Source organism: Megalops cyprinoides, chromosome 24 (genome assembly GCF_013368585.1).
Source record: "Megalops cyprinoides isolate fMegCyp1 chromosome 24, fMegCyp1.pri, whole genome shotgun sequence".
NCBI lineage: Eukaryota > Metazoa > Chordata > Actinopteri > Elopiformes > Megalopidae > Megalops > Megalops cyprinoides.
This window is the reverse complement of record NC_050606.1, coordinates 5,658,627-5,677,751: the sequence shown is the minus strand read 5'-3', so window position 1 is coordinate 5,677,751 and position 19,125 is coordinate 5,658,627. Positions and strand designations below refer to the sequence as shown.

Here is a 19,125-nt window from a genome sequence, read left to right as displayed (position 1 = left end):
CTCAAGCTTGTCCCAGGTTTCAACAGGGGATATTGCGGTTCCTTGTGATAATTGATCTAAACAGAGGTCAGTGACCGCAGATCTACGTCAACCCCGCGTTATCCAAAAGATCTGCGTCCTGTCGGGCGAAATGCCAAAGCTAAGGTCCCTGTATACCAGTTAGAACTCGAAGAATCTGTGGGCGGGGAACTACTGTACCTCGGTTATTAGACTCGCACAGAATGGAAATCCAATTTAGAATATAATCTAAGATACGGAAACATTTTCTCCATCCATATCCAACAGTAAGTGGGTAGATCTTTACATTTGTTTTGATGCATTTTAGCATCATCTTTTAGCCAGAAGAGCGAATTCAATCAACGTGGGACGGCGGCATTTAATCAAGCGTGACGGTCCATTCTAATTCTTCATTTTCGTTTGTTTTTTTTTTTTTTGAAACATTAGATCTTGCAGTTTATCAGAAATGTTGTGGAGGGATCTGGTCTGCGTCTGTCTCCTAACAGTGGCCATTCACTCAGTGGTGGAAGGTTCAAGCACTCGCGATGTCAGCAAAAAACATGAAAATGAGGTGTCATTCAAAGACCTGCAGTCGGTCGAAACAGGTGAGACTTTTCTTGCATTGAAAGTTGAACATAACCCTTAAATAAAGTGCTACGAATTTGCTTTATACTTACCTTGATATATTATCAAAAGTTTCAGCATCTTTTCATATCAACCTGTGCTCATTTTCAAGCGTTTTGTTTGTTTTCCGTTTAGGTAAAATCACAATGCGCACTAAAGCTAGTTCTTATGAACCTCATCACCGCATTGTAATACTTCGTATAACAAAATAGAGAAAAAAGTCTAAAAGGAGCCTTTTTAACGCTTTATTATAACCAATTTTCCCTTTATGATAATTTAAATCACTGCTGTAAGGTCGGAAATATATTTGTATATTGTGCACATAGTGTATTCGTGGTGGAATGTGATAATAATACGACGCTTTTTTGTGCGCCGTATTGCTAATATGTGATGACATGCAATCTGTTGTCCTCTCGATTACTAATTTATTTTGGATAATTCGAGGCAGATGCTTGCTGTAAACCGCTGGTGATATGGCATTACCATATGCCAAAGCTCGATATATGAATGTAGCTGCAGTTATTAATGGCCCCTCTGATAACAAAGTGTGGGAACACGCTCTGTGTAGTAGTGTATGAGTCTAATGTGATACCTGAACAAACTAAACATGTTTGATCACTCTCTCTGGAGGAGGTGTGTTTGCAAACCAACTCTTTAACGGAAGGTGGGAAGCCTTGTGTTAAGAACAGGTAAATATTAGATTTGTTTTTAATTTACTATGAATTGTTTCTACGGTCTTTTATGACTAGTAATGCTTGGGACATTTGGCCACAAAACTGTGCTAACATTTAACAGCAGTTGCGTGGCTGAATTGGGCTGTAACTAGCGCGTTGCAATGTTTATACAGACATATGGAGCTGAATGTGCCTACTGTGATACTGGCTGCATATTTATTTCCTTACTTATTTATTCATTCATTCATCCATTCATTCATTTTGGCAGTCCCATTTTGAAACAAAGTAAATGATCTGCCCTCTCGGTGGCATATTTGCTAGTGTAGAAGTCCCTAATGTGATCTCATGTCTTTGGAACTAACATAAACATTAATATTTACATTGCAATGTTTGGATGCATACAAATGTGGCCAGTAGTGGGCGCTAGACTGTCCTCCTAAATGTGAGGAAGAGTACCGAAGCTGGGGTATTCGTCACACTGGGTTGCTCCCCAGCACTTAATGAACACTGAAAAACCCAGGTTCTCCCAGTTCGCCTCTGATAACTGGAATGATACATCAATTTCACAGTGAATGAGAGTCCTTTCGGTGACTGGATAACCTAAACACGTCACAAATGGTCAAACTGGGTTATGTTTCCATCCAGCGGGAGTTTAGTAGGTTTCACCTTTCACCCATTGTAAGGTGATTACAGTCTAACGGGGAAGAAAAAAAAATAACATTCTCATCTCCTTAATTCTGTTGGATTGCTGAATAAAGCTTCTTTGCAGTCCACCTCAGCAGTTTCTGTGAGCTGCTTGGTGTTTTTGGCCATGTATGGTAAATATCTTCCAGTTCTGGGATTAGGTACCCCAGTATTTTAAAGCCTCATTCCTTGTTCTGCTTTGATCTCAGCTGATCTGCTTCAGTGGATCACATCTGGTAATTGGTTATCTGACAGAGGCATCTCACATCTCAATAAAGATCATTTATATATTTTTGTTTCTAATGGGATTTCTATCAAATCTGTATGAAATCCCCACAGGTGTCCCTGCAGGTAACTGTGTTGCATTATATCCTAAATGAGGGAGTAATATGTTCCAGTCAACATGTGTAAAAAATATGAATTCCCAACTGTAAGCATTACATTGTTTGTCTAATCAAATATATTGTTGAATGCTTTTGAAAATAGGTACAATTTTAGAATATTTCTACAACACCAGCACATATGTAAATGTACAGACCTGGCAATGATTTAAGATACCATCCAATATATGCAGCACATATTCTAACCCAAGTTCATTTTTCATAAGAAAATCAAAATATGCTGTGAAAGGGCTATAACAACAGGGGTTTGTTGGTTGTGATGTGCTTTCTTTTCTGATGAAGATGGGTGATGGTGTGTCCACATTGTCAGCATCTATGATATGATACCGTGAGTTATATTTATGAAGCATTAACTTCAGGACTGGAAAGGATACACTAAATTTACAGTTAGCCCAGACCTGAACCTCCACCCTAACTGTGAAGTGTGTAACTGGAAAGACATGAGTTGTTACCATCAGAGAGTGATAGGAAATTCACTGTCTTTAGTGTTTATGCATTGGAAAGAAGATGGCTTGAGGATGTATGTATTTTTGTTGAAGTACAATAAAAAATAAATTCCAAAATTTGTGCCCTCTGATATAAATTAACTGTCCCTACTCAGACTGCTTGTGATATTTCAATCTATGTAAAGTGATGAAAATACTGTTTGTTTGGGCTCAGATGAAATACTGTAAGCTGCAATAAGTAATCGTGGCCTCAGGGATCAGAATGGCTCTCCACAGACCAGTTAATAAAAGCCTCTGATTGGGCAGGAAATGAAACCTCTATGACTATCCTCCATAGGTCTGAATGGGTGTGTGAATGCGCCAGTAAAACCGGGATAATGCTGGTGCCCAGGGTCAGGGCTGTCTTCGTCCTGCTTTATGAGCTGAGATTTAAGCGCTGAGGGTATTGTAATTTCTCCCGAAGGTGTCTGGAGCCAGGGGAAGCCGAAGAGACTGTTTGCCAGAAGAGGACTGCCGCATCGTCAGAAACCATCGGCGCTGCATCGTGTCGCTGTAGGTCCAATATCAGTCGGCTGGTAACCCGTTTCACATCAAACAGATTTTTCCACTCCTCACTAGCTTCCTCACCACAGTGACAGTGACATTTTATTACTGTCATTTAGCAGGTGCTCTTATCCAGAGCAACTTATATAGGTTACCATTTTTACAAGCTTGACATTTACTGAGGCAAATATGGGTTAAGTACCTTTTCCAAGGGTACAACAGCAACAGGGAATCGTACCAGCCCTGCTTCTTACCACTATACCACACTGCAGTCTCCCCGGTCGGTCTCACCACTGTGACTAACTGCAACACTCACCACAAGCTCAGCACAACAGACTAGCATTGCCTGTGGGAAAAACAGGAAGCGATTTCACAAGGTGCTTTTCATTCCCTGTGTTATGAAATTCCGGGTAATTGACACACGGGCTAACCGGCATGACTCATGTCCCGCAGAAGCCCAAGCAGTCCAAGCACCCCAAGCAGCAGCCGGCGGTGCCGGTCCGGCGGTGCCCGCGGGTGATGGAGAGCTGTGTGCCTAACATGCCCTGCTGCGACCCCTGCGCCACCTGCCACTGCCGCTTCTTCAACATCATCTGCCACTGCTGGAGGCTGGGCCGGCACTGCCCCAAGAAGACCTAGAGACCCCCACCACTGCGACCGCTCTCTCTCTCTCTCTCTCTCTCACCCTCGTCTGCTTCTGCCGGAGGCTAGGGCACCATTTACAGAAGAAGAGCTAGAGACCCCACAGCCACACCCTCTCTGGTAACCCTCTCCTGATTATCTACTGCTGCTGGAAGCTGGGCTAGAGACCCCACTCCCACTCCCACACCCACTCATCTGCTACTGCTGGATGCTGGGCCGTCACTGTCAGTAGATGACCCAGAGACCCCACTCCTACACCCACTCTCACTCTCTCTCACCCTTATCTACTTCTGCCCAAGGCTGGGTCACTGTTTACAGAAGAAGACCTAGAGACTCCACTCCCACACCCACTTCCACTCTCAAAACCTCTCCCAGTCATATCCTACAGCTGCAGGCTGGACCATTGCAGCTGGACCATTGAACCTCTCCCACTCACTTGCTACTGCCGTAAGATGGGGCATCAATGCCAGTCGAAGATCCAGAGACCCCACTCCCACACTCAGACCCACTTCCATTCGCATACCCTCTCCCACTCATCTGTTATGGACGGAGGCTGGGCTGTCACTAGCGGTAGAAGATCTAGAGACCCCACTCCCACACCCACAACCACTCTTGTACTCTCACAGTCATATCGTACAGCTGGATGCTGGGCTGTCACTATCAGTAGAAGATGTAAATGTCCCACTCCCACAGAGACTAGCCACACAGGAAACTTCCTCCTCACTCATTCCTGCCCCAGAATAGGACTACCCAAAAGCCTCCTCGTTGTTGGTTTACTTTAGGGCAGGGGTGTCCAAACCTCTCCTGGAGGGCCACTTGTCCTGCATGTTTTAGATCTCTCCCTGCTCCAACACAGCTGATTCAAATGATCAACTCGTTATGAACTCCTGAAGCTGCTGAATAACAAACTGATCATTTGAATCAGCTGTGTTGGAGCAGGAAGAGATCTAAAACATGCAGGACAAGTGGCCCTCCAGGAGAGGTTTAAACACCTCTGCTTTAGGGGATTGCATGACCAGACCCCAGTCAAGGGGTTCCGTCATAATCTTGCACATGGTAACAACGCACACTGTTCTCATTTATTTTTATTTTACAATTTTTTTTTCTTCGCGAGTCACAGAACGGGAGGTGTCCTACAGCGAACAGTACAACACGTCTTACGTTTTCAAAGCCTTTTTTGGCATGTAAACTCCTAAGGCCGCTATTTCATGTGTGTGTCTTTGACTCATCCATCAATGGTAAGCCTCAGAACCTCAAAGAACTGTCCATGTTACTCCCACAAGGGTGGCTGGATCCAACAAAGATTGATGCTTATGGGAAAAGACAGCCTGTGCTTACGGCCCTCACCACAGTCTTTAGAGCAAGAGTCCAGACACATTTAGTAAATTAGTCAGTCAATCTCAGCAGTCATAGCCAACTATTTGTTGACATTTTATTATTGCGGAACCAACTTGGAATCGTTACAGTTCTAACCGAGATGCAGGTTTTAACATAAAATCCGAAGAAGCAACATCAGTTCATTAGTAAGAACATGAGGATTTTAATGACAGGAAGCCCATTCTTACTTACGCTTGTCATTTGCCTATATTCTAGCTCTAGAGTAAGCAACATATTTCTGAAGCCTGTTCCGGACAGCTAAAGGTCTCTGCATCCACTGTGAATTCTGGTAAACAATTTCACGCATTAACAACTCTCAGAATGAAAACGTACATAATAGTGTTTGTGTGAAATTACCGATTACTCATTTACACCTGTCTGTTGCTCTGCTGATGGAGCTCAAATTGAAATAGCCTCTCTAGTCTTTATTACTTTATTAATCTCTTTTAAAATGGTAAAAACCTCAAGTCTCTCTTGGTCTTCTTTTGCTGAGACTGAAGAGATGAAGCATCTTGAGTATCGTACCTTACACGTTTCACACCTGGCACCAGTCTCGTTTCCCTTTTGTGTACTTTTGCAAAAGCTTCAAGAACATCTCTGTTATTCTGGCAACAATAGCAATATTTTTCATGTATGGGAAACAATAGCAAAATATATTTGACTGTTTTAAAAATATATTTTAATGCCCATTTGTTGTTGCAAGAAAGCAGCCTCGTGCATATTGCCATAAAGTTGATCCAACCTATATGTTGCCTGAAGGTAATACTGAAATAAGAGTGCCCTATAAATGTGCATAAATGTAATGTGCATTTAAACTTGTTGTGGAAGGTATCGATCCTGTGCTCATGTGCGGAATGTCCACATGAACATGTTTAGTTGTATGCAAATTGTATACTCTTCCAACTGATTCATCTTTTCTGAGTATAACATATAATTACATTATAGGAGATATACATTGAATATGATTGGTGGTGGCAATTAAATATATTTTTTGAATTGCAAAGATTTTCTTGGGGTTTGAGTATCACTGCATCACAACGTACAATTTATGTTTCAATTTGAAAAAAGTGTCCAATCCTTCACCTCAGAAAGCCCTAAATCACAGGAAATAAGAAAGACATATTTTGGATTAAATAAGGAAAAGTCAAGCAATAGAGGGACACACAGAGATCTCTGATCATGCAGTGTTAGAGACAGGTGTGATGCAGGAAGAAAGAAGAGGGCAAAAAAAAATTGACTGCTCTGCGGAGGCCCCCGGAAATCAGGTTGCTGTTGAATTTTGAGGCGTATGTAAACATCACATCAGCGCTTTTGACACGGATGGAAATATGGAAGCCAACTTACATTATGCAATGTATGTAATGTAGAACCTGTGTGAAAGCTTTTGTAAAGTTTAAAATAAAAGCAACGTATGTTGACACATTCTTGTGAAAGTATTCCTGAGATTTTTGACATTTTAATAAATGCTTTTAGAAGAAGTGATTACCCTGTAACCGAGACCTTACAGGGGAATTCAAAGAGACATTATATTATGTTAAACAGCGGCAGTGGAGCAGCACAAAAGGAGAACCCAGTCTCTGAATCTGAATCTAATGTGTGAAGTGTTTAAAATTTTTCTCAAAGGTACACAACAGTAAGTACCATACTAAATCTCTCATCTCACCAATTTGGTCCATAACGCTGTTCACACAAACACACAGGCTCACAGAGGCTCAACTCTCATCCAGGGGTGGGAGGCTTTAAGGGGGTTAAATGCTTCACAGCGCCAGAGGTATCACTTCCACAACAATGACCTCTCGTACGGGCAGGAAGCCAGTGTGCTCAGTGCCTCTCTCAGTGTGTGGGCTGCGTCGCATCCACCCGGGGTTACATAAGACATCTATATGAGAGCTGTTCCCACGCATTGGTACGGTACAGTTAGAACTAAGCTATTGTTTGAACGTGCGTCCTATAAAGTGTTACTCTGATGCTACGTTGATTCCTTCACTTCCCTGATCAGTTACTGTAGAGAAGCTGGCCGACACTTCCCTCATTAACGAGCCCAAAAAGAACCAAAGTTTAAAACAAACAATAATTTATTTTAAAATACAACAAACAAAACAAAGAAAACCAGCCTATGCGCCAACAGCAGGGATACAATGAGCCTTTCTCCCTGCTCTGCAGCCACACCTGCATTTAGTCAGGCCTCAATCAGTAAGGTGTGGCTCGTTACCCAATAGCTGCATTCTCCAAGCCTGTGACCGTGTTCCTGCACGGTTCTGTGCTGCTGGCTACGTTCTCCAAGCCTGTGACCGTGTTCCTGCACGGTTCTGTGCTGCCGGCTGTGTTCTCCAAGTCTGTGACCATGTTCCTGTACGGTTCTCCGCTGCTGGCTACGTTCTCCAAGTCTGTGACCGCGTTCCTGTACGGTGCTGTGCCGTCATCAGCACCGACCCCCCCGATCGACCGAGCAGACAGAAGCAGAACTTGGCAGAGCAGCAGCTGCATTCTTGCAGTGACAGCGACCAGGTCACTTGAAGCAATACAGCACGGTCCCTGCGGGAGACTGACCCAGCGTGTTACCGAGCGCTTAAATAAAAGCGGAGGAGAGGTCGGCCGCATACCACATCACAATAAGAACTCCAGCCTGTGTAAACAGAGTAGTTTCATAGCCAGCTATTAATTATGGAAGCTGTCGTCTGTGGTGTTTAAATAGGTAATGGTGCACGCGGGCCCAACTGAGAGATGCCACAGATGGCGGTGTTTGAGGCGGGGCTACAACCGTACATTAGATTTACATTATTGTCATATAGCGGACTCTCTTATCCAGAGTGACTTACATTGGTTACAATTCTTACATGTGTGCAATACATGGATATTTGCAGGTTAAAAACCTTGCCCACGGGTACAACAGCAGTGCCCCAACGGGGAACTGAAACGGCAAGCTTGCAGTTACACGCTGTGGTGCTTACTGCCACGCCACAATGCTGCCCATCCTTATTTTGAATTCTTACATGGGAGCTCTGTGAAAGCATCGGCGCTGCCCTGCTGGCCAACAGAACATTTACCCTGGGGCCGTTCATCCAATCATCGGAGAGAACGAACGGTGCAGAGCCGCAGGGCTCTTCATGGTGGCGTTTGACTCCCTCCAGAAGATGGGACCTCTGTCCCCCTCTGTGTGTGGGGACGCGGAGGAGACATATTTCACAAACCGCTCAGACCCTCTCCATTAAATCTAATTCTGCTATCATCCATTTTCATTTCCCTCAAGTTCCTGCCTCCTCCTCTGAACGTGATTCTGGGGCTGTTATTCAGTTCCAAATTTTGACATTGGAACAGTGGATCATCCATTAATCTTTTAACACACACACACGCACACATACACTCACATATACTTATATGCTCATGGCCGCAAGCACACATACTCACATACGCATACACGTGTGCAAATACACACCCACACACATAGACTCATTGACTAGCTTCTGCCACAAAAACACATGCACACACATACACACACACACACACACACACACACACACAAACACCAACACACACACCCACACACACATACACTCACACACACTTATACGCTCATGAGAGTACGCACACACTCTCGCATATGCATACACATATGCACATACACACCCACATTCTTGACTGAGGTTTCAGCCGGGGGTACCAGCACATATGAGGCTACAGTAAGCTGCCTTCTTCTGAGGGTAAGGTCAGGGGGTTGTTTCTGAGAGAACAAACCTGATTATACAAGGCAATTACAGACCTGGGTTGTATATATCATCGGGGAATGATCCAATTACTTTCGCAGATTTAAGGGGTTTGAACAGTTACATAATGAAAGAAAAACATATTGCAGGATGGAAAACAAGTAATGGCAACCAGCAGTCCGCTACACAAGGGATGTGACCTGTGGAGAAGTCGGGCGACATCTAACAGGGGGTCCCCAAGAGGCTGACCCTCATAAAAAACCCATAATTAAGTGCAAAGGAATGACACAGCTGTCATCCCGATGATCTCTGATCTATTTCTCTCAGCTGTGCCTTCCTCTTTCACTACTGTAAATCTGCGCCTTTTATTGGTTCTGTGTTGGTTTTTCTCCTGGGAATTCTGCCTGCCATTTTCCATCTCAGATACCACAGTCCACTGAGACAGGAGGGAATTCATTCTACCTGACATGGTGCTCAATGTATTATTATATATGTATTTTTTTTCCAGTTCCTGGAGTTTGGGATCACTAAAATGAACAAAAAATTCTCCATGAATAAAGAAATGCTACACTTGCTTAGATTAATTCTGTAGCGTTAAGGACAAATCTCTCCGTAGAGGTTAGATTGAATACTCCCCTCAACCCCACCCCAAAAATCTGCACTTCCATCCTGACGAATACTTTGACGTTCACCTTTTGCCCTGAATCAACACGACCATTGCCTGAGATCTTTACGTCACCCTCAATCCATGTTGTTACTTTAGGTTTCACATGAGGAGTGTTCCACAAACATGTCACGCTGTTAAGTGTAACATGCAGACGTTTTCACAAACGGAGCCAGCTCTTCCCTTCCTTCACCCTCAGGAAGACCCATGCTAAACATAGACTATGTGAACTGTCCCACTCTGCAATAAATTTCACATCATGATAAAGAACAATGAGAGAGAGCATAGCAGGGGTGATTTCAGCTGTACTCTGGCCTGGTCCGTGTGAAATTTGCTCTCTCCTGCAACATGCTGGGATCTATATGTTTACCCGGCTTCATTTCTGACATTCAGATTTCCTCAGGGAGTAGAAGAAAGCGCTGGGCCACAATAGGTAACTGACACTGAACACATTATGTGTTCCATACTCACCAAGTTCACAGGTTCCTATGAAACTGTCTGCTGAGAAAGAAAGAGAGAGTGTGAGGGAGAGAGAGGGAGATTGTGTGTGACAGAGGGAGAAAAAGAGAGCAAAAGAGACAGTGTGTAAGAGAGAGAAAGATTGTGTGTGTGAGAGAGAGAGTGTGTGAGGGAGAAAGACAGTGTGTATGTGTTTGAGTGTGAGAGAGGGAGAGCATGTGTAAGAGAGAGAGAGAAGTGTGTGTGTGTGTGTGTGTGAGAGAGAGAGAGAGAGAGAGAGAGAATGTAAGAGAGAGAACATGTGAAAGACAGAGAAAGACAGAGAGAAAGAATGTGTGTGAGAGGGAGTGTGTGTGTTTAAGAGAGAGAGAAAGAGTATGTGTATGAGAGAGAGACAGAGAGAGAAAGTGTATGTAAGAGAGACAGAGACAGGGAGAGAGAGTTGCTTTGAATTCCTGTGGGCCGAAACGCAGATCGCAGTAGGGGAGAAGAGCTCGTTAAAAGTTGTTTGGTCTGTACGGATTCACATGTGCAATAATTTACCACTCGTTTATTCCTCAGTCTTCCATCACCCCCTCCCACAAATCCCACTGAAATGCTCAAACCCGTCTCTGGGCCATTCCGTGTCACTGTCAGGGGGGCAAGTCCCGATGGTGAGAGGCACCTTATTTTTATTCCACACATTTTTTTCTTTTTCATCTGACACTTTTGAAAAATGTCTATAAAATCCAGACGGTTTCACAAAAAACGTATAAAATTTGTCAGATCTGCAGAGCACAATGAGTTGGATCTGAAAGGACCCCATGGGTAGCTGCACATGGTCAAATGATTAAGGAACAAAATCCAATATCCAACATGTTCAAACCATAAGACACACAACCATGACACTTTGCATGCATATATTCCCTATCTGATATCACACATTTTACCCTTGTTTCTTTAGCTGTGTCTGACATATCCAATTCTCCACATTTTTTAAATAAAAGTAAGTCAATTTGTGTGTAACATGCAAAAAAATTCACCCATGGAAATTAATGTCTAATTAGTAGTATAGTATAGTATAGTGTAGTATAGTATAGTGGGCCATATGTAATCACTCTGCCTGATATTGAAATACTGACATATTGATAAAATCCCTTTAACACCCTGCTTTCCATGAGCAAAAGAAAATGCACAATTTTCAAATCTACTTATTAGTTCTGAAAATCAAAAATTGAAAAAATGGAATATGGACATGGAATAAATGAGGTGTGCATGATTCTTGGTCAACCCTTTATCAAACAAGTTAATAATGAGATGCGTACAAGTTAAACAATATGGCAATTAGAGCCGATGAAATTGCGGATATGATTGGAATTTTATACATCCTACAAAGTTCTTTGACATACATGAGACTTGTGGAGGACAAAGGAACATATTTTCTTTGTGTCTATAGATTACATATGTTGGTTGCCATATTGTAATATTTTCTGTTTCAATCAATAAATTAGAGGAATGAATAGTGAATAACATAGCAGGACACATCTAACTGCATCAGAGAAAGGGATCTTTGGGGGAGGGATCTTCCTATTTACATTCCATGGGCATATGCCAAGCCTGACCCCAGTCAGAACTGCTATTTATGAGATCTGACTGGAGCTGCTTATTGTTGAGAATGCTTGCTTTTTTGTAGATGCCACCACTACTTAAAGAACATTGATCAAAAATTGTTTGCTAATCATGGACTTTCCTGACATTTGCCCAGATCTTATATGTTAGTATATGATGTGTTCTTACATGAATATCTCATGAATTCAATATTTAATGTTTTACTTTAGCCTCGGAGCATTAAATGTTTTGAAATGTTCATAACATAAACAATTTTTAAAGCATTTAAAGAATGTGATACACAGATGTGGCTGCATTACATATGTGCAAATGGAAGTTCGTAAATCTCGCCAGCAAAATCTGGAGGGCAAAGAACTGCCCGCAAGAAAAAGACTCAAAAGCATGAAATGGCTATGGCTCCCTCTAGTGGTTAATGTAACTTACTCTCCATGGGGAAAACCAAACAAGCGAGACAGCTGGAAAACAGCAACCAATGTTTCCTAAAACTTGTGACCTGAAAGGAAACCATGAAAAAAACGAGAAAACCATTTAGAGAAAGAGAAGACGAATCAAAATAGGTTGTCAAAAAGCACCCATTCATCCACAAAAGTATTTTGCACAACTTTAAAAATAGTCCTGATGCTTCATTGAACACGATTGAACGCAGACGCATCTCTCATCTTTAACATTCCGTTTTAGCTCTAAAATTTGTTACGTTGTAAATTTTGCTCCTTTTGATCGCCAAATTTGCGCCTTAACTGTCGGGCAAATCCCCATGGGCCCTCTGTGGGCACCCCATACTGACTCCAAAATAGGCATGTTTACTAAGCAGCACTGACCAGAGGCCTGCAGATTTCTTCGCGAATATAGCAGGGGTTATGAAGCTGCTAAAAATAGCGAGAGGAACGCGTAAATCACCCATGAAACACAAAGAGGAAGAGCAGAGGGTGCGATCAGCTGACCCGCGACCCGAGGAGGGAGAAGGGAGAAGTGGAGCTGGCGAGCGAGCGAGGTGGTCGGGCGATCGACACAGAGCGGGGAGCTACCGGCGAGACAAGTACGAGCAGAGACAGACCCGAGGCAGGATGTCGAGCTGCGCAGAGCTCAGCTTCAACGTGGACAACGGCTACCTGGAAGGCCTGGTGAGGGGCTTCAAGGCCGGGATCCTGACACGAGCTGACTACCAGAACCTGGCCCAGTGCGAGACTCTGGAAGGTTAGAGGACAGAACTGTGCTAACGGAGGGATGTCTCTGATTAATTTAGATTTAATTCATTCATTCGACTTTTGATTGTTTTAAATGATCCTACAAATTATGTGTTCATCTGTCCATGCTGGCATTTGTGCCTGTGTTTTTTCTCATTTGGTTTGGTCTGACTGCCCGAATACAGGGCTTTTCCGTGTAAAAGGATGAGTTTGAGAGAGGAGAGGAGGATATGAAACCTTGTGACAGTGTATCATCGTAGTAACTGTACTCCCCCCAAATCTGCACCATCCTTCAGAGGAAACGGAAGCGATGGATTGTGGGTAGGATGACAGAGGGGTGTGAGTAACACCCCGCAGATGACTGAATCACTCCAAGAGTCAATTTTGTTACGAGAACCATTCTCAGAAAAATGTGACATGGCTTTAAATAGTTGACTGGAAACTTTATATTATATTTTTTTTATTATTCACAATCACATGCAGGCCGTCTGCAGGTCTGGTTTAGAGTACCGTGCTCATTAGCAACAGATCATGCTGGATCATCAGTGTGGCTGCTGGATGGTAGAAGCTTCTCTCAGAGAACGAAGAGTGTTAAAAAATGAATGTCACTCTGGTATCTGCATGTCCCTCAGAGAGACAGGAGAGCCACGGCCGTGTCACAGATGATACATGAGAAAGCCTAACGATGACAGGGAGAAAATTCAGAATTTACAGTGTCATTCAGCTCAGATAAATTTCAGCCGTGACACATGCTCACTTGCCAATAAATTGAGTTACGCGCATTCTAAACAAGTCTGGGAAAGGATACCTGCTATTATTATTATTGTTATTAGCATTAGCATTATATTTGTTGGCAATAAGAGTGCATTTTGCTAAATTAATCTCAGAAACATTGTCAGGCAACCATAAAGTACTCAATTTTCAGTATGGCCTAAATGTATTAATCTTCATACCTTTAATACATGTCCACTCTGTGGCACCTGTTTTTTTTTTTTCGACTAGTAGATTTGACTGATTAATGACTGTCTGGTTTAATCCGTAGATCTGAAGTTGCACCTGCAGAGCACGGATTACGGGAACTTCCTGAACAACGAGAGCGAGGACCTGACCGTGTCACGGATTGACGACAAGCTGAAGGAGCGTCTCCTGGCGGAGTTCCGCTGCCTCCGCTCCCACTCTCTCCAGCCGCTCTCCACCTTCCTCGACTACATCACGTGAGGCCCACCCCACTGCTTGCTGTTAGCACATTACATTACATTACTGGCATTTAGCAGACACTCTTATCCAGAGTGATTTATATAAATTACAGGTTTTTACAATGTTATCCATTTATACAGCTGGATATTTACTGAGTTTAAGTACCTTGCCCATGGGTACCTTGCCCATGGGTACAGCACCAGTGCCCCCATGGGGAACCTTTCGGTTATGAGTCCTGCTCCTTAACCAGTATGTTACACTGCCACACCTTGTCAGAGTGCCACCTACGAGCACTGCAGAAAGCTTCTGAGTGGCTCTGTCACCAAGGCACCCATCTTGAGTGGGGGCTGAGCCCTTTGGCTGGGGTGCGAATCAGCTGTAACAGCTGTAAGGTGGGTTCCACCAGGGATGAGGAATAAGGGCGGGCAGGTCGGCCAGGGTCCCCTGATCTCACCACTCTCAGGCACCCTGTGATTCTAAGGCACCATGCCTTAGGGTACAGCAGTAGTGCCCTAGCGGGGAATGGGGCCAGCAACCTTTCGGTTATGAGCCCTGCTCCTTACCACTACACTACAGTTCCACCCCTGCTGTAACTGTAACCTATGCAAGGCCCTCTGGATAAAAGCGTCTGCTACATGGTAATGATGTAATGTAATAAAGTGCAGCTTCTCCGTCTCGATGTCCCCTGCAGCTACGGCTACATGATTGACAACGTGATCCTGCTGATCACCGGGTCCCTGCGCCAGAGGCCCGTGTCGGAGGTGCTGCCCCGGTGCCATCCGCTGGGCGGCTTCGAGCAGATGGGTGCCGTCAGCATCGCCCAGACGCCCGCCGAGCTCTACAACGCCATCCTGGTGGACACACCCCTGGGTAACGTCCCACCTCCTCATTCACCTGCCTTATACTACCCTCTTCAGGGGCAGTGACACCAAGCAATGCTAGTTAGGTGAAACCAATGTCAAAAATAAAGAAAAGACTTACATTTAAAGGAAAGATAAAAGTATTTTAGCAAATGGTGCAGGGCTGCTATGCTTTGACTTACTGCAAATGCCACAACAAACACCTCACCATTCCCACAAACTGCGCGTCTGAAATACAACACACAGCTCTGTCGAACGTTGAGCGTAGCCTATTATGCTTGCTTATGTCTTTTAATCTGTTCTTCAAGGGCCCCACTTCTAGAGTTTATGTATCCTAGTCCGCATTTCAAAGGGCATATGTACTAGATGTACGAGAGACTACAAGCTCTTTAGCCCCCTCAGCATGGGCATATAATTGTGTCCTATTCAGAAGAGATGTGCCCTTCACATACCTTTCTTAAGGTAGCTTTCTAGAATGTTTATATATTACATCTTCTCACTTCACATTGTATCACTTCAGTCTTCAAACAGGTACAGTATGTCAGGAGCATGTCAACACTCAACACTGTAAATGGTGGATTGCTGGTTTGGTGTGCAGCGACCTCTCCTTTACTCAGTGTGGGGTTGGGGATGTTTTTCTCTTTCCTAGCTCAGTTTTTTCAGGACTCTCTTTCGGAGGTTGATCTGGATGAGATGAATGCTGAGATCATGAGAAACAAACTCTACAAGGTACTAAACGGGACATCAAAATTTTGTTTTTGTGCATGTTCTGGGCAAAAATACAAGTCACATTATTTATGTACAGTGTATGCAAATTATATTTTTACACTAAAATAGTTTGTAACCTGTAATAGCTGCTGGTATAAACTGTCTATTTTTTCTTTGCAAAGCTATTTAGCTGGCACAAGGTCATAAACTAGCATATAAGTTTTGACTAGTTTACAAATTTTTTAATGAAAGTCTTTCATTTTTTTGGTTCTACTCCTATTAAAAAAAGTCTCTGCTTTTTATTCCTGTTCCCAGAGCAGTGGAAAGTTGTAAATGAAAGAAAGAAGGAAAGAGAGAAAGTACTACCACTCATGTAACTGTAGTCTTTTAACAGTACTGTAAGCATAGCACAGTTATAAGAAATGTCTGGGAGGATTCAGCTGCAGCCAAGCTGGCAACCCCGGGACCAGCCGCAGAGAGCATGCATAGGGGATTACTGTTGAGCTGACGACCTTTGACCTACGGCCCCCGCTGTGCAGAGGACTGATGGCTTGAGGTCTCCGATCTGTATTAGTCAGTGCTTGTGGCAGGGTTTCACACGCGCTTGTGTTTTTACAACAAGGTCAAAGGAGGGCGGCAACATGCTGGTTCTGCCTAGCCTATCAAAATACAGATGCTCGCTCACAAACTTGAAAAGCAGGAGCTAGGACAGACTCCTAAGCTTTGCGAATCCCTCACTCTTGTTGATTCAAGTGCAGAGAAAAAACTTATTTTCATTACTAAACAAGTAATGTCTACTAAACTGCTCACAATGACTATTTCTGCTGAGCTGGCAATCATGATCATGATTATGGCTGTTATCGTCATCACTTATAAAACTAGTGAATTGATGATCGAATAGAAAAAGGTCTGGTTTTCCCTCAAATGCCTTCAGACACTTGCACCACTCAGATACTTTATACTTTATGTCTTTCAGGCTTACATAGAGTCATTCTACAAATTCTGTAAAGAAACAGGAGGGGATACAGAGACTGTCATGTGCCCTATCCTGGAGGTGAGTTCATACAATTTTTCTTCGGTCTTGTGTCTCTGTATAAATTTTTACATAACTGTAGGCCTTCTAAACACTGCCCATCAATTACAACTAACTAATAAGCCTCTGAGTTTTTAAATTATTTTTTATCTAGAGCCAGGAATTTTTTTAAACCACCTGTGCAGAGATGGGAATCTATGAACCACAGTTATATGTAAAAGGGTGCCATTATGTGCCCTGCATGAAGAACTGGACCAAAAAGACATTTGAAGTGTTTTCTCAAACTCTCTTACCTTAATAATAGTCTGTCAATGTTTCCGTTTTCCTGTGCATGTATTTATATGTGTGTATGTTTGGATTCATTTAACTGTTTGTGTTTATTCATTTCATGTGAGTGTTTATATGCCATGAATATGTAAAAATGTGTTTATGCATGGTGCGTGTGTGTGTGTGCATGCGTGTGTGTGTGTGTATTACAGTTTGAGGCTGACCGTCGAGCCTTTATCATCACGGTGAACTCGTTTGGGACAGACCTGAGTCGGGAGGAGAGGTGCAAACTGTACCCCACCTGTGGAAGGCTGCACCCTGAGGGGCTCCAAATGCTGGCCCATGCCGAGGACTATGAGCAGGTCAAAGCCGTGGCTGACCACTACGCTGTAAGTCTCTCCCACCGTCAAGAGGTCAACTGGGTCTCTCAAATCGGGAACAGGCCGACCACTAAAGTCTCTCAAATCACAGACAAGCGGACCACGGAACGGTGTGTCTCACAAACTGTGCACACGCTGACCTCTAAATTGCAAGTCTCCCAAATCCTGTACAGGCAGACCACGAAACTGTGTCTCTTGAACTGTGGATGCACTGTGACTTATCTGTAGATGTGCCCCATAAACTATGTGACTCAACCTTGGACATAATGACCACTGAAACATGTGTCCCTCAAACTGTCGACATGGAGGACAGGGATGAAAATGTGAGGGAAGATGGATGGACGGACAGTAACCTTGTTTAAGCATGCGTCAGTTTCTGTCATTCTGACATGCTATGATGCTTAAGAATTGTTATGAATTACTTTGTTCAGCAGAAAATATTTAGCAAAATAAGAAGTTTATATTTACATAATATTTCTTACATGAGTCTGGCAAAAATTGGTATATTTTGGCTAAAGAGTATATTTTATGCAGATCTAAAATATATTTATATATTATTGAAATTTTTGGATGACAGATTTTTACATGTATTACTTTTGGTAAATGTAAAGACAGTATTATTTGAACTTCTCCTTTCTCAGGAATACAGACTCATTTTTGAAGGATCAGCACCCGGCTCAACAGACAAGACCTTGGAGGACAGGTTCTTTGAATATGAAGTAAGAGTCAAACTATAGTAACACACATGATGAAATTTCACTCTATCATAAATACGAGCTCTTTATTAGTGTAATTCCATATTCCATATATTGACTGACAGCCGGCAGGCAAACACATGTCAGAAGTTTATTATTTTCATGCAATATACACAGCTTTTATTGTAAAACAGTCAATAAACACGGACTCTAAAAACTAAGGCAAACCTTTTATGGCATATTACATATAGGATTAAGATCAACACTTTCACATACTGATAAAAATTACATTTCCTCCCTCCTGCAGGTAAAAATGAACACCCTGGCATTCCTGAATCAGTTCCATTTCGGCGTGTTCTATGCCTACGTCAAGCTGAAGGAGCAGGAGTCCAGGAACGTTGTGTGGATTGCAGAGTGCATTTCACAGAGACAGAAATCCAAGATCGACAACTACATCCCAATTTTCTAGCCCCAGGGACAAAAATCAGGGCTTTGTTAGGGCTGTGGATTGATGAGCCTGGCCATGCAGAATGACTTTTCCACAAAGATTTGATTCCCTCTGTTCACTTATCCAGATGATCAAAATTATGGTCAAATATAACCAAATCACTGTTGCTGTTCACAATATGACTCACACAGACAGATGAACACCTGATATAAGACAAAATGAATAAAATTATAGTATAATGAGTGAATGGTCCAGGCTTGGAGTTTTTGCTAGCACAGAAAACACAGGCGATCTCCGAGAAAAAGGTAAATATACTTAGCAGCCTGGGATGACAATGAAACCTGGGGCTTATTCTCTCACACCTGCAGGCTCACTTGTTATTGGAAGCCAGGCAGTAATTTCTCAGAGCTGTCACTTTAATGGCAGTTCCATACAGAAAGTTAAAACCTCACCACATTCAAGTTTGTTTGTTCTGTTGGGGTTCATTTCTCAGTTGTCTCTCCTTATGAATATGAATTTGTCCAACATTT

At 43.0% G+C, this 19,125-nt stretch overlaps 2 protein-coding genes across 2 annotated transcripts; both read left to right on the top strand.

Moving 5' to 3' along the window:
- Positions 1 to 463: 463 nt before the first annotated feature.
- On the top strand, positions 464 to 4,008 carry asip2b (agouti signaling protein, nonagouti homolog (mouse) 2b). The gene is made up of 3 exons (XM_036519530.1): positions 464 to 602; positions 3,290 to 3,378; positions 3,823 to 4,008. Exons 1-3 carry the CDS (start codon positions 464 to 466, stop codon positions 4,006 to 4,008), a joined length of 414 nt encoding a protein of 137 aa, XP_036375423.1.
- Positions 4,009 to 12,807: 8,799 nt separating this feature from the next.
- On the top strand, positions 12,808 to 18,802 carry LOC118771355 (V-type proton ATPase subunit d 1-like). The gene is made up of 8 exons (XM_036519320.1): positions 12,808 to 13,017; positions 14,050 to 14,221; positions 14,896 to 15,074; positions 15,714 to 15,793; positions 16,749 to 16,826; positions 17,285 to 17,461; positions 18,094 to 18,171; positions 18,455 to 18,802. Exons 1-8 carry the CDS (start codon positions 12,888 to 12,890, stop codon positions 18,614 to 18,616), a joined length of 1,056 nt encoding a protein of 351 aa, XP_036375213.1. The 5' UTR covers positions 12,808 to 12,887; the 3' UTR covers positions 18,617 to 18,802.
- Positions 18,803 to 19,125: the final 323 nt, after the last annotated feature.

Excerpts from the sequence above, each read along its gene's own strand:
- LOC118771355 (XM_036519320.1), top strand. The coding sequence starts at position 12,888 with ATGTCGAGCTGCGCAGAGCTCAGCTTCAACGTGGACAACGGCTACCTG. Across the intron at positions 15,794-16,748 it reads TGAGAAACAAACTCTACAAG|GCTTACATAGAGTCATTCTA; the intron begins GTACTAAACGGG and ends TATGTCTTTCAG. Across the intron at positions 16,827-17,284 it reads TCATGTGCCCTATCCTGGAG|TTTGAGGCTGACCGTCGAGC; the intron begins GTGAGTTCATAC and ends TGTGTATTACAG.
- asip2b (XM_036519530.1), top strand. The coding sequence starts at position 464 with ATGTTGTGGAGGGATCTGGTCTGCGTCTGTCTCCTAACAGTGGCCATT. Across the intron at positions 603-3,289 it reads CCTGCAGTCGGTCGAAACAG|GTGTCTGGAGCCAGGGGAAG; the intron begins GTGAGACTTTTC and ends TTTCTCCCGAAG. Across the intron at positions 3,379-3,822 it reads CGGCGCTGCATCGTGTCGCT|AAGCCCAAGCAGTCCAAGCA; the intron begins GTAGGTCCAATA and ends CATGTCCCGCAG.